General features: G+C 40.4%; 1 protein-coding gene across 8 annotated transcripts in view; it reads left to right on the top strand.

Moving 5' to 3' along the window:
- Positions 1–14,909, top strand: part of WNK1 (WNK lysine deficient protein kinase 1) — a 104,131-nt gene that overhangs the window by 64,121 nt on the left and 25,101 nt on the right. For 2 of the 8 annotated variants that reach the window (XM_084510938.1, XM_084510936.1), the window contains exons 9-18: positions 3,001–3,429; positions 6,637–6,708; positions 7,319–7,468; positions 8,530–9,003; positions 10,047–10,328; positions 10,466–10,519; positions 11,012–11,103; positions 11,649–11,811; positions 12,374–12,490; positions 14,658–14,831. In XM_084510938.1, the coding sequence (XP_084367064.1) occupies positions 3,001–3,429; positions 6,637–6,708; positions 7,319–7,468; positions 8,530–9,003; positions 10,047–10,328; positions 10,466–10,519; positions 11,012–11,103; positions 11,649–11,811; positions 12,374–12,490; positions 14,658–14,831 (2,007 nt within the window). Of the gene's footprint in view, positions 1–897; positions 1,203–3,000; positions 4,222–6,636; positions 6,709–7,318; positions 7,469–8,529; positions 9,004–10,046; positions 10,329–10,465; positions 10,520–11,011; positions 11,104–11,648; positions 11,812–12,373; positions 12,491–14,657; positions 14,832–14,909 lie in introns of those variants that run through there. The other 6 variants (XM_084510943.1, XM_084510940.1, XM_084510939.1 and 3 more) reach the window with 4 other exon arrangements.

Raw genomic sequence — 14,909 nt, 5'->3', positions numbered from 1 at the left:
AGCAATATTTCTTTTATCAGAAATACTTAAAATCAGATCTCCACTAGAGATCTTGACTTTTTTTTGTTGGAGTTGTGTATTTGATTTCAATTACCTTAAGAAATTACATCCATAGGAGGAGCACATATAATTAGAGGAGATCTTGCAGTTGAAGGCTGTCTCTTTAAAACATAACCTTTCCACTCACCCTAAAAAAAACAAACAAAAAACACTAAAAACAAATAGTCAAAAGTCTAATTCTGATTCTTCCAGGTTGGTTGGATTTTGACCCTATGGCCTTCTGGATTGTGGCAATATTACAAAATCTTGGTGCTTTTATTGGCCCACTGTCTGGAAAATGCTAGTCTGAGACTAATTTTTCCTAAATTTTCCACATTTTAAAACAACTTTTTCCACAACTTTTGCTGTAGAATATGTAATGTTAAAGCTTTTATGGTAACATCTTAGTTAATGAAGAAGCCAACTGTAAACAGTTCACTTAATTCAGGGAGGTGCCCAAGCAGGGAGACTGGTGAGGTGATAAGTACAAACACATCCACTCGCTAAACTAAGAACAAACGAAAGCTCATCAGTAACTTTAAGGGCTTTTTGATTTGTCAAACTCCCAAATGGAGTGAATACACAGTATGGACCACACTGATGGCTCCAGAGAAAACATTCTTTTGTCTTTTCTGCCTTCCACATGCCTCTTGTGAGGGTGCTAGGAAACTTTCCTCCTTGTTCAGTAACCTAAGGCAAACTTGAGCCCTCCTAGGGGTGCATATCCTGTTCTTGGTGTATGTTGGCATTCATTCAGCATTCTCATATCTTCTTGCACACATAGTAGTCAGTATTGGGCCTATCATTGTGTGTCTGCATTTCTTTTCTATCTCATTAGAGTTTTTGCTAGTTTTGTTTTTATTTTTTTAAGTGTTCAATTCTTAACTTTTGTTTCCCTCCTTTAGCTTCAACGTGGTCGTAGCATGTCAGTTTGTGTCCCCCACCTTCCTGCTCTTCCCTCTATGTCCTGCATCCCTCTCAGTGCTCCTTGCACCCCACCACCAGCGCTGTCTGCACCTCTTTCTCCTTTCTACCTTCGGACTGTCCCTGAAGAAACCTTTGCAGAAAAGCTTTCTAAAGCCCTGGAAAGTGTCCTGCCCATGCACTCTGCCTCTCCACGCAAGCATCGACGCTCCAGCCTGCCCTCCCTCTCTGTCAGTCCTGTATGTGTTGCCATTTGCCTCCTGGCACAGTAAGATAAGTTATCATTAAATACATCCTGGGCTTCGGGCATTTTTAAATGAAAAAATGAAAAGTTAATTTTTCATTCCTAATTACTGTGCTGCTAGATTATTGTTTTGTTTTGTTTTCTTGAGAAGTGGTACACTTAAATGGTCAAACACTGATAACATTTTATTTTGTATTTTAGGATAGGATAGTAAAAATAAATGGAAATTATTCAGCTGTACCACAGAAGGTAAAGAGAAGACTAGTTCTTATCCCCTGATGTCAGAAGACTGTTTATTTTCAAACTTCTAAGCAGGCATTCAATGTTAGTTAAGCCTTGCACAAACCAGACAGCTTTTAAAGCTTAGTTGCTGTGGCTGGTTATTCTAGAAGCTTTGGTTTGCTGAGGTAGTGTAGTGATAGTAGAAATTCAGAATATTAATACTTTTGAGGACTTTTCTTTAAGTTTTAATTGGAGTTGACACTTTGGCTGGTGCATGATGGAGAGAAGCCATAAAAACCCCCATGTGTTTCAAAAGGTCAGATGCAATATAGCTTGCAGGATAGGAGGTAGTCTGTTTTCAGTTTGGGGCTTTAATTTACATAAAATAAGCTCTGGAAAACTTTCGTTTGTAGTTGAAGTATATGGAACTAATTTTCAAAGCATAGGAAGAATTCTTTAGCAGTACAAGAGTAGGGACTGTCTTGTTAGTATTGGTCAATATGGAAATTTGCTGCTGCTTTTCTGTAAGATGGGAGGGGAAAAGAAACAGAACAATGTGGAAATGGCAATTTGAAAAAGTTTTAAGTAGCACCTGTATTAAAGATAATATATTTGCTGCTGAGTTTAACAATTTTTTTTTCCTTTAGGGTTGATAATGCCTTCTCTCAGTATACTGTAGGCAAAGATGAAAAAAGGCAGCATTGCTAAATTGTTTAGTGTTCTTATACAGAACTCTCTCCAATGAAATTTTCCCTGTGTTGTGTTGACTAACATAAGTCTAACCTGTAATAGCACATCATATGGAGTGGAGTTGCTTAAGGACTTTACTGTTATTAAACCTGTGAGTGTCATATTGTCCAGGAAAAAGTTGTTTTTTTTCAATGACTGATGATATCTTATATGAAAAAGTCTGATGCAAATGGATCAAAGTGATCAAAAGAGATGTTTGAATTTGGTAGAATCCAAAGACCATGCAGTTTTATAGTGGATTTTTTTCTTTTTTTCAGCTGTAGGCTGGAATGGTTCAATCTTATCTCATAAAAGGTCTGTCTTTAGCTCTCTGGATATCATACAGAGAACACTACTGACAGGACACTAGCGCCGTGTTTTTTACATTAGATAATACTAAGATTTCATGTCATCTTTGTCTTCTAAATGCAAACTAGAGGCTCTGCACTGTTGCTGCTATCAAACTCTGAATTTTTATATGCCTATATGGCAGCAATGTCAGGAGTTATATTGGATTTCAAGCAATGACCACAACGGATAGCCCACCACAATAAATCTCATTCCATTGTCATGAGCAAAGCTAGTTTTTAGTGGATGATTGGATTTGGACTGGAAAAGCAGCTTTAACACAAGCAAATGTTTCCATTTGTAGCTATGCCTGCCATGGATGTATTTAATGGATATTTACAACTCATCTAAGTTTCCTAAGTATTGTATGTTTTTGACCATGAATTGAGTAGCCATTCTATAAAGTTACTTCACAGAACTGCCTAGTGAACTGTGCATGTTAATGTGCTTCACTTTTAATGTATGAATTACTTGTCTTGTTCATGTCGATACAGCCTCAGCATCCGCGTGGGGGAACACCAACGTTCCCAGATTCACAGATATTTTTCCCAACCGTTCATGAACGGCCGGTGTCTTTCTCACCACCACCTGTCTGCCCGCCGAAGGTGGCAGTCGCTCAGCGGCGCAAGAGCACTTCATTTTTGGAAGCCCAAACTTGCCACTTCCAGCCATTGCTGAAGACTGGCCAGAGTTTAGTTCCACCTGGTGGTAGTCCCACCAACTGGACACCAGAGGCACTGGTTATGCTGGGCACAACAGCTCATAGAGTCGCTGGAGAGCCTCTGCATGTGCAAGTTAATCCTGTGTTTGAGCCAGCTCCTGTACACAGTGACTATAGATCTGGACCAACGCCTCCAGAGGATGCTCACTACAGAATGCATCCAGAAGCTGTATATTTGGTGGGCATGCACTATCCATCACAGGTATCCGAGCAGTATGATCAAGTAGCTTATAACTCTCACGTGACTGAACAACATTTGAAGCAGGTCCCTGAGTCAAAGCATGTGCAAGGTGGTCCTCCACAAAGCTCTGGGTTTGACTATCAGTCGGGGCAAGCATTCCTGGCAAGACATGTTCAGAACCTGAGGCTGGATTCTGGGATGAGTCCCCTTTCTCCATTGTCCAGTGTTTCAGCTCCTCTGAGTGCAGACCCTGCTCAGATGACGTTCCATCAGGTATTTGTTCCGCACTCGGCCCCAGCTGTGCTCTCGCACAGCGGGGATGGCAGAACGAGCTGTGTCTTTGAGTTCCATGTGCACACACCGAGTTCTGCTCCAGCAGACGGGGCAATTTTAACCCAACGGGTCTACCGAAGTCGCCGGGGCTCTATGGAGACCAGTCAAGAGGAATCCACTCAAGGCGTAGGGTTGCACGGTCGGCTTCAGCCTGTGACAGAGGAGCAGTATAACTATCTTGGTCCTGAGTTAGCAGGTCCCGGAGGGGGCTCTGCCAGGCGGAGCTGGCCAGAAGGAAGCCCAGAATACTCCAGTGATTCCTCACAGATGACTTCCTCTGACACTGGCGATTTCCAGTCTCCTCCCCCTACAGGGGGCTCATCTTCTGCTTTTGGTTCAGACTTCTCATTGCCCATTGTTCAGCTGCCTCAGAAGGTGTTGCAAGAGTCGCAGCTCTTCATCTGCTTCCAACAGGGAGCCTCGACTCAGCAGGCCTTGTCCACCTCGCTTTCATCAGGACCACCTGCACTCTATCCTCAGGTTACAGGAGCAAACCCTTCCAGAATTTCTTTGCTTTTTATAAATCATACTTTGCACTTAAAGGGGAGCCTTGCTCTTACACTTGCTCCATGTGGTTCAAATTTTAGCATTCATTGGGGGTGCCTTTACAAGAAGTCAGTGGTGTACTAGGATTTCTTTAGCTGAACAGGTTGCTATTAAATAATGAGGCATCAGCAACCCCTCAGTCTGTGTTCAGCTTCGGGTGAAATATTGGTAGGGCTTCTGTGTTAAGGGTAATGAGTGGTCAGTGTTTTTTGTTCCAGTTACTGTTTTGGAAGGAGATAGCTGTAGTACCAAACTGGCTGTTAACCAATGGGTTTAATGAAATGCATCTTCTATGCAGTTTGAGTCAGTACTGATAGTAAAATTTGCTTTGTATTTTGTTTCTGCTCTTCAGTTGTTTGATGACAATGTGTTATCTGGAGTTGAGCATTTGTATGGACAATATTACGGTGGACAACAGCATGAAAAGAATTAATTTGCTGACTGTTGAAAGCTGTGAAAGATTTTCGTAGGCTTGGGGGAAGGAAGTGGGGAGAAAATGGAATGGAGCGCAGTATATATTACATGTACATGGATTTGGAAGTGCACTTGCAGGATCATTAAAGAAAGGAAACAAGCAGAGTAGTAAACTAGTGGCACAAATGACTGCTACTGTAGGTTTTGCTTCCTTATAAGCCTAGAATGTGGTGTCCTTTTGAAAAAGCAAAATTTGAGACCTGAAGCTTAGCTGGAGGTGTGTGTTTTATCAATATATGGTAAATGTCCTTGCAGTAGTGAGTGTAATGTCCTTCAGTAATGTGTTTGTACACCATGGATGTGAGGAGTATGTGTATTGTGTCTGTGCTTGTATTCTGAAACTTTTCACGAGATTATTCTTTTTGTGGTGAAAAGAGAAGATTTACTTTAAGTAAGCTTCTCTCTTGTTCCTTTTGGTGTTCTTGGAATTGAGGACTCTGACGCTTCAGTTATTGTGGTATTAGCAATTTTGTGATTCCTCTGGATGAAAGAGGAGAATGTTTATGTTTTTTGTGGTAAGATCTAGAGCTAAGTACTTAAGCCTTTCTGTATGGGATATAAAGGTGTTTTGTTAAAGCTGAAACAGCTTAATCACTAGTGTAATAGATAGTAACTTCTGTGCTGTAGGAGAACTTGTGGAGTGAAGCTTCTGTGCAAGCAGTTTGAAATTACTTTGAGATTGTTTCTCCATAAACAACTTGCTGAACTTCAGAAGATGAAAAATACACCTGGAAAACATAATAAGGAATCCAGATTGTTTTACAGAATATAAGTTCCAGGAGCTCTTATCTAATTCACTAAAGATCAGAATCTAAAAGACACAAGCTGAGTCAATACAAAGATATTATCGCAATGGGTTATAGATTATATTTATATTGTAGCCAATAAGGGCCTCAAAAAGCTTCTAAAACTGCAAAGAAAAAAAAGGCTTTTTTCAATGGCAGCCATCTTTCCCCCCAAATCTTTATAATTAAAATAATGTGATTTTAATAAACTTTTTTCCCAATAAGCTTCTGCAAGCTAAATATTCAGAGAATTAAGACATTTTAGTAGATATTCCTGATATACCTATGCACCAGATGTTTCTTACAAAGGCAGTTCACCAAAGCGGTGTGTGCTTAGGGAACTTATCTGGAGGTCTCTAATTGTCTCCAGAATCTGATCAAAAAGGTCACTCACAAAAACAGCGGTGAAAATCCATTCCATTTTCCTCTGCATCTTTCATATTCATTTGTATGCCACTCAGCCATTTTTTGTTGTTGCTTATTCATTCAAAATTCTGTCTCAGCTAGAATGTGGGCCTCCAGATTCTTCCAAATCTAATTCTTGGCTGGTAGTGAGTTTGGAAATGACTTTTGGCTTGGATTTTGACATGCCTCTCAAAAAAAACAAATGATACATACATGTATTGAGTACTTTGTTATTGGTCTAGAAGTCTGTATATCGTTGATTTTTTTTTAAAACAGTTTTTTCTTCTAGCCTTCTTTTATCCCCTCCCCTCCAACTGTGTTCAGAACACACGAAAAGGTAAACTTTAATGCCTCTATTTCCAGTTATTATACCTACCAAGGCATCCTGATCTTAACACGTCATCAGTGGAGGAAGAAGATGGTAGGCTGATCTGTCTCAAATCGAGGGGCATCTGGGTTGCAAAGACTTTGTTTGTCTTGGAAGACTTAAAATGGAGTTTGGTACTTTTCCAGATGGCACTACTTTGTTCTGGTTTTCATAGTGGAATTTGGCCAAATGAACTACTTGTCCAAAAAGAACAGCTAGAAACCTATTACAACCAGCTTGTTCCAGGCAGAAATGATTTTAACTGCCTGCTGCAGAAACCATATGTTTTTTTAAGCTGATTCTTTTTTTCCCCTCCAGACACAAGTGCAAGGCCAGTCTACTTCAAGTAGTGCATCGGTACCTTCTCAGCCTACCCAACACACTCAGCAGGTATGATCAGTTTCTAAACCTGGAACTAAAATATTTTCAGTGTGGGAACTTGATGACTCCTTAAGGAGCAGCCTTTCCCTGTCTACTCTTCAACTCATAGTTTTGGACAAGAAAAGAAGAATCCTCTGTCTATTATACAGTCTTAACATGCTATGAGACTAATTTCGGTAACTTTTTGAAATTTATTTTTAGAATCATGTTAATGCTTCTTCTCATATGTCTGTCTTCCCCAGCTCTTAACTAAGCTTGCAGTGGAGATGCCATGCAAGGAAGAGCACATCAGGATTTGCAATGGACTGTCTAGACAGACAGACCTCATTCTGATGAGTTCTTCCAACTTGAAATAGTATCTTCTTAATTGTCTGTTTCCCTTTATAGAATCTGCATTCTTGTTTTCACTGAAACAAAAATCCTGTTGCAAGATTTGGTGCTGATAATGGAATTTTATTAGTAATACTAAGGAAGGTTAAAGTTTAATTCACTCAGTATGTTCAGAAGAACCATTAAGGTCGCTTAGCAGGGAATAAAAGTTGAAATTTAAATAGATATAATGTTAAATCTTCCTTTTTGGGGCGTTAAGAATAGCTTCTGCCTCTCTTCCCTGCTACAGAATGCACAGCAGCCAGCCTCTTCTCAGCAACCTGGACAATACCTAGCGCCGCAGCCATCAGTTTCTACTGGTGCCACTCCCCCACAAACTGTCTCTCAAACTCAAACTTCACAGGTTATGCCAATGCCTCAGGCAGCAGCTGGGACACAGGTAAGCAGTATTTTTCTTTCCAGCAGAAGATCTGTCTTCACAGCTGGCAAATTAAATATGCTGCTACTTTCACTTTTATTGTCTTCTCTGAATAGTTCCAAAACATTCATCCAGATAGTAGTGTTCTTGGTATACTACAACTGTCGGGTTGGCTGGAAAATATGTATTGGAAACTTTCTTTCACACATGGCAGTCATGAATAATTTATTTGAGGGAGGGATAGCGCTTCCATGCTCAAAGATCTTTAAACTGTCAAAAATATCATGAGGCATTTTGATGAATGGAGTACTATGAATGCATTTTCAGGAACTTGTCATTTCTCTGCTTCCCATAGAATGTACATCTTCTGCACCATTGTGTGTGTAAAACACATGTTCACATATTTAGGTAGTGAACCATAAGGACTGCCTTCTCCACTCTTGTCATCTCTCTTACTCAGCTCTTCTCCTTTACTCCCTGATCAAGAAGCTTCTGTTACTGAGTATTACTTCATTTTGGCTCATATCTCTATCTTGAACATGTGAGCCTTGATTTTGTTTTTATAATTATTGTTTTGTTGCTTGTTCATCTAAACTGTCTCTCAAGTTGCATCATTTGCTGGCTTTAATTGACATATCCCCTGCCATTCTCTGAATGCTGGCACAGTGGCTTTTCATTCTCCATTGCTTTAGTCCCCATATCCAAAGCTAAGAGATTTGTTGAAAGATTTGTGCTTTTTTCCTGTAAGAGGACAGGCTTGGCTCTGGGGACGGAGTTGAGGGGAATTGGATTCTGTTTATGCACAAGTCAGTGCTTCAGGGTATTCTAATGTTGCTCTTTCACCCTCTGTGGGTGTCTGTTTCAAGAGCTTGTGGAGTTCTTCAGGGGAAGTGTTGCGAAGTGAGGACCTTTTGGGACTCCAGACAACTTCCCAGCCACTCTGCCAACTGTGCTCCCCACCCACTTTAACAGAGTGCTGTAACTTGAATAATTCTTTCTTTGACTAATGCATAAAAATTCTGCTTTCTGCAACCCTGCTTAAAAAACAAAAAAATCTATCTCTATTTTCTTTACCTCCCCAGCTTCCTGTTTCCCAACCAGTGTCGATCATCCAAGGCGAGCCTCAATTACCTGTTGCAGCACCTTCTCTCCCTCAACCATCAGTTGCCCCATCAGTCCCTATTGGCTCTCACTTTCTACCCATGGGACAGCCCTTGCCAACTTCCATGGTTCCCCAGTTCTCGGTCTCTCAGTTGCCCATAGCAGCTCCTCACGTGTCAGTGGCTCAGCCGGGTTTCCAGTCGCTGCCCATTTCAATGCCAGGTGGCATGAATCAGCCATTGCTCACGCTGGCAACATCTGCTGCGGCAACTGCTATCCCTGTAGGATCAACTGTTGTCCCTAGCCAGCTTCCCACACTGATGCAGCCTGTGGCTCAGTTGCCCAGCCAGGTTCTCCCGCAGCTCCTACAGCCGGCTGTCCAGTCCGTGGGATTGCCAGTCAGCATTGGACAAGCTGCTGAAGCTTCACTTCCTGCTGGAGATGCTCTTTACCAGGTATTGTTGCAAGCCAGCAGAGCTCTTCCCCACCCCTGCCCTCCACATTCACCTGCTCTAAGGTGCCAGCTCAGAACTGTGTGCCTTGGCCAACTCACTTCTCAGAAGAGAGCCACTGAGCCACAAAGATGAATTCTGTTTTGTGGTCAAGGACGTTTTTAAAGAGGAAAAAGTGTCCTCCAACACCCTAGTGTTTTGAGTTTTATTTTTATTTTTTACATTTGGCAGTGGAATTTGTCTAAAATGACAAACATAGTGCAGGACTTTGGACAACAACTGTGTCAAGGAGGATATCCAAGAGATCTGCCAAGTTGAATAAAAAAAGAGACCCAAAACATTGTGATTTAAATATGGGAGTCTTGTTTTGGAAAGAGAATCTGTGGCAGCATATTCAGCAATGTCAGTATTTCATACCAAGTCTGGGAAGGGGAAGGGAGGTGGGGAGGGGTTTACACTGATTTTCTAGAAATAAGGCAACATGGATCTTGAATATAAAGTAAGTACCTGATGCTAATCATGAAGTGCTAGACTGGTCAGCAAGGACTGTTTCAATCTACTTTGTGCAATCATTGTAAAAATGGCAATATGAATAGTGACAAAAATTATGACTTGGCGTGTGATTGTTCTTTTAGAACAAAGTTGCATTGAGGTACTGATAGTCTCGAGAATCAGCAGCAGTTGCATAACGTAGTCTGAGCAGTTCAGCCTGAAAATTCTTCAAACTAATTTCAAGTCTCAGGTCTTTAAAATATTAAGTCACATAGGCAACTGGAGAGAGTTGGGAGATGAAGATTGTTTCAACTGAGACTTGAAATTTTGGGTGGGAATTTGCTCGTTGTAGCATGATGACCTGTAAGCTGAGCTTTGGCTACTTGAGCAGCTGCTCTGCTTCTCTGGAAGGATGGTCTTTGGAAGAACTTGAATAAATACAGAAAGGAAAGTTAGAAAATGCCCCTGAAACTGACACTTTTTTATTTTGTTTGTTTATTTTTTCCTAATTAGCTTTGATACTCGCTAACTTGACTCCTTCATTTCTGTTGCAGGGCTTTCCATCTCGGCTGCCGCCTCAGTACCCAGGAGACTCAAGTGTTGCACCTTCCTCTGCTGTGGCTTCTGTTAGCGTTCCTTCTGCTGTACTGTCCCCTCCCTTACCCACAGATGTAGTGGCTCAGCCAGGCTATCTTGCCCCTGTTGTGCAGCCGTATGTGGAGCAAAATGTTTTAGTTCCTATGGGCAACCTAGGAGGACAGGTTCAAGTGCCCCAGCCTACAGTGAGTTTAGCGCAACAGGCCTCGTCAGCCTCTTCACAGCAGGCAGTTGTGGAGGTAATTATGTTGAATATAATGTAACGATACATTTAGGGTGTTTAAATTACGGTACAATGTACGTGTGTGGGGAACTAATCCCTTCCATGCTTGTCTTCAGATGGAAATTAATGTTTCAAATAACCTTTTTCTTACAGCAGAATGTCATGCCAATGTGGGGACCTTGTTGCCACTGGCTGTTCTGTTGGGAAGTGAGTGTGCCTCCTACAGGCAAAAACCTGTTAACACTTCACTTCTTGCTAGTACTGTAGAATATTTTGCCATATCAATGAGAAACTGCAACTGATAGCCTTTGAGATCCTCTCGTTATGCCCGTTCCCTGCAGCGTTGATGTTGCTAGGGAGAATTTGAATCGTCTTTGAGTTCTGCATTGGCTTGCCTTTTGCACATTCTGTTAGTAAGACTATGGCTGCATGGCAAACTGTAGTGACACGTAGCAGCAGAAAGGATGGCTGATTTTCTGCCCTTCCCCCACTCCTCCCCAGGATGACAATTTGCTTCACTGCAGTTTGCTCTCCAATCTTTTTGTAAATTAGAGCTTTCTAGATGCCAGCTGTTTGAAGTTCTAAAAAGGCAGTGCTTTTAGCTTTATAACTGATTTGGGAGGAAAAATTGAAAACTAAGGGGTGACTTCAAAAGGATGGGGATTCTTTGGAGTTCTTGATGCAGGTTTCTATCCATAGGGCACTCAAGGAGTCTCACAGACTGCTCCTTCAGAGTCGCTGCCATCAACACAGCCTGCCCAGTCCACTCCTTTGGCTTCCTCTATGGATAGGTAAGCATGGATTTCTTTTCACCATATTGAATTTCAACTTTATGTGGCAGATTATCCAAGGAAGAAAAATCTTTAGATACCTCTCTTTCATCAGGGAATGTTTCTTTTTCATTTGAGGTGTTCTCTGAGGACAGGAGGAAATAAACTTCGTAGAGGAAAAATAGGTTTATGAGAGTTGAAGAAAGGTTTGCTTTACAGCAGACTATGAAGGGAGTAAATAGGTTCATGCATAGTGACTTCTAATCATTTGTATTGACTATAAGGGATGCTTTTCTGTCCTTTTGGCACTTAAACAGAATTTAAAATTCAAGCAGCTTGAAAACATATTTGGAAGATGTACAGCTCAGCTTACAAGAAATACATAATTAATTACTCTTATAATTACTATTCAAGCAGCTTTATTGGTTGACAGGATTCTTCTCCCCTGCTCTGTGATTAACAGGCAGCCACTGCTATCCTGAGGAGAATATCATCTGGCAGGGTAAACGGTATTGTTGTTACAGCTATGGAGTGCACGGGTACTAATACAGAGTTGCTTTTTTTAGTGCACATTCTGATGTTGCTTCAGGACTGAGTGATGGCAATGAGAATGTTCCAGCTTCTAGTGGGAGGCACGAAGGGAGGACTACCAAGCGTCACATGCGGAGGTCTGTCCGTAGTCGCTCTCGCCATGAGAAGACTGCTAGGCCAAAACTGAGAATTCTAAATGTGAGTGTTGTGGTTTTTGTTCTTAACTTAAGTGACAGTTTGGTAATGTTGATGCCTGTTTTTGAACTTCAGAAGTTGCTTTTCTTCTGAGGAATATGTGTCTTCTGTGTGCTTGTTTGGTATGTTGCTGTTCCCCCCAGACACCTCTAAGCACACAAGCTATCCACTATATTTCTTCTGCTTCTGGAGTAAGTATTCCAAAAGTCATAACTAGGAGCTTTTGGGAGCATTACAGATGGCAAAATCAGCTTGCTTAGCCACTAGTGATTCCACAGACTATTCCTGAATATTTGCTTTAATCTTACTAGTAAAGCTAGGCCAGTGACCTGTAAGCTAGTAAGGAACAAGGGAGCATCAGGAGTTCTAGAGAAACGTGGACAAGGTAACCTTGGATGTTTGAATAATTGGCAGATCCTCAGAAAAATAGTGCAGTAAATTGCACCGTTTATTAGTCTAGAAAAAGAGAATGTGTTCATCTTAAAGCACTACTTTTGGTTTGCCTCCATGGGCTTTAAAACTCAAGCCTTATATTCTCATGCTTTTCATAATTTATTTACTTTAGGTTTCAAATAAAGGTGATCGGGTAGTGGAATGCCAGCTAGAGACACATAATCGGAAAATGGTTACTTTCAAATTTGATTTGGATGGTGACAACCCTGAGGAAATTGCTTCGATTATGGTAAGATACGTTTCAGAAATAAAAGATTGAATCCAGTCTTAATCACAGTAATAATATAAGCAGTCTTATTTTCTCACTTGCTTCTTTCCATGTAGCATAGCCTGCTTCCTCTTTTTCCTGTGCTCACTTTATTGGTTTGTAAGTACAGCTAGAGACTGGAATATGAGTGGAATATGAAATTGACAGTTAATATTGCATTCTTAATTCATGTGAGCATTTGAGTCAGGTTTTTTTAATCCTAAAATTTCAGGTTTTACTGAGTCTATCTGCTTTCATTTCTTCACGGTCTAATTTTTGGAAAACCTGCAGACAACTTTTTGAAAACACCACAAAGTTAAATAAATCATTTGCTTTTCCAAGGCCACAACATTGCTAAATCTTTAAAACTTCTGCTTAAGGTTTGAGTTTTTGTTGTTCTTAACTGAAACATCAAGATTCTGCCCTTTAAGGAATGAAAATCACTTTTTTTCTCATTTCTGAAAGTTAGTAATGACTGCTGCTTTTGACTAAGCTAGCCAATGTCTCTGAAAATAAACAAATAAGCCTCTCATTCAGCAGATACTGGTCAAACATAGAAAAGAACTTACCATTTAAACACACACACACATATTTATATAGGACATGTTTAAATGCAAGTACCATGTAGTGTAGAATAGAGCCTCCCACAATTATTTTAATTTAGATTTATATTCCCGTGCTGGCACAATCTGAATGAGACTGAGATCACTTTAGCGTTACTGAAATGGAGTGAAGAAGTGGTTTGAAGCGGGATGTAACACAAAAAGCAGTATCTTTTCCCCAGCTTCTTGGACACTTGTGTGGTATTCACTGTTTGGCACAGAAAGGTGGCAGAATAATAATAGGTGGTCTGTGCTGGGTTCCTACCTTTTCAGAAGGAACCAAACTAGAGACTCAGGAGAGAAAGCCTTTCCAGGAAAGGAAGTTGGTTCTTGCCTATGTACCTGTATTGACAGTGTAAACAAGTCAGTTACATGATATTAAGTGTCAAGAAATATGCCGGCGATACAGATCTTACATTGTATCATGTCTCAACTGATCCTATGGAGGAATAAAACGGTATGTTTGATTAAAGAGCAGACGGTTGACGAGTGCAAACAAAGTAAGTGAACTGTTTCCAAAGCACAGTCACGTCATCAAAAGTACATGACCTAATCTAGAATTTTGTGCTCGCCACTTTCTTGTTGAATATTGAGGAAACTTTTCGTTATAAGACTTTTCAATATTAATTTCAGTCAGACTTACAAGGTCTATTCCACATACCTCCTAGGTATCTGGCACTACTTTAAGTAAAGTACTGAAGTTTTTTTTTTTTTTAATTAGTAAGTATTCTGCATTGCAAAGGCTGATATAAGTACATCATGCCTGTTTCTTGGGTTTCTGAACCAGCATCCCAAAAACCTGTTGAGAACAGTGCCTCATGCTTTACCTCTAAGGCACTTTCTTTCCCCACAGAGATACTCTGACTGACATCTTTACTTAGGTTTCGTAGAGTAACCGACTCTGGGAGGATGTTACTGTGTAGTATTTCAGGAGACAGATTTTTTTGTTGGTTCAGACTAACAAACTAAGAATTTTTGTCTAAATGCACAGTGTACTTATTTAATCTCATTTACCCCAACATAAGCAGCAGTGTGTATTTTTATAAAGCAGTACAGTGTGTTGGAACTAGATAGGCTGAATGTGCTTCCTCTCACCAAATAGGGAACGTAATAATTGTGTTTATGTACTGCAGTCAGACTTTCAAGAGCTAGTTCAGTACACAATGGAAATAGAGTAGCACAGAATCCATCTTGCAATATAGAATTTTATTTTTTTTAATATATCTTTCTTTAAATGTGCCAGTAAAACGGGGTTGCTAATTTTCAATTTCACTGTGTTAAGGAAAGATTGAGGTGACAGGTAGAAAATGAGATCGAATATTGTTCCACAGTAAAGAGAAAACAAGGGCAAGTATTTCAGTGCTGGAGATGATGAGAAACAATTGTTTCCCTTCAGGATGTCATCAACTTTAATTTGTGCATAAGAATGGTGAAGGGAGGACAAACAGTAACACTGAAAGTTAAATTATGGTCACTCAATGTTCAATACATAGTTCTGAAATAAATTGTGATAAATAAAAAATATTGCTCTTTTGCTGTCTTTACAGGTGCAGAATGAGTTTATTTTAGCAACTGAGAGAGACTCATTTGTAGAACAGGTGCGAGAGATCATTGAGAAAGCAGATGAAATGCTGAGTGAGGATGTAAGTGTGGAGCCAGAAGGTGATCAGGGTTTGGAGAGTATGCGGACAAAAGATGATGGCTTCTTTCAAGGGTCGCAGGTATGTAAAAGATGGATTGCTTTAGCTATTCACCTTTTCAGTTTTGGGTGGTATTGTTTTGTGAGCAGAGCTAGTTAG

This window comes from Aythya ferina (assembly GCF_964211825.1).
Source record: "Aythya ferina genome assembly, chromosome: 1".
Lineage (NCBI taxonomy): Eukaryota > Metazoa > Chordata > Aves > Anseriformes > Anatidae > Aythya > Aythya ferina.
This window is presented reverse-complemented; position numbering and strand designations above follow the sequence as displayed.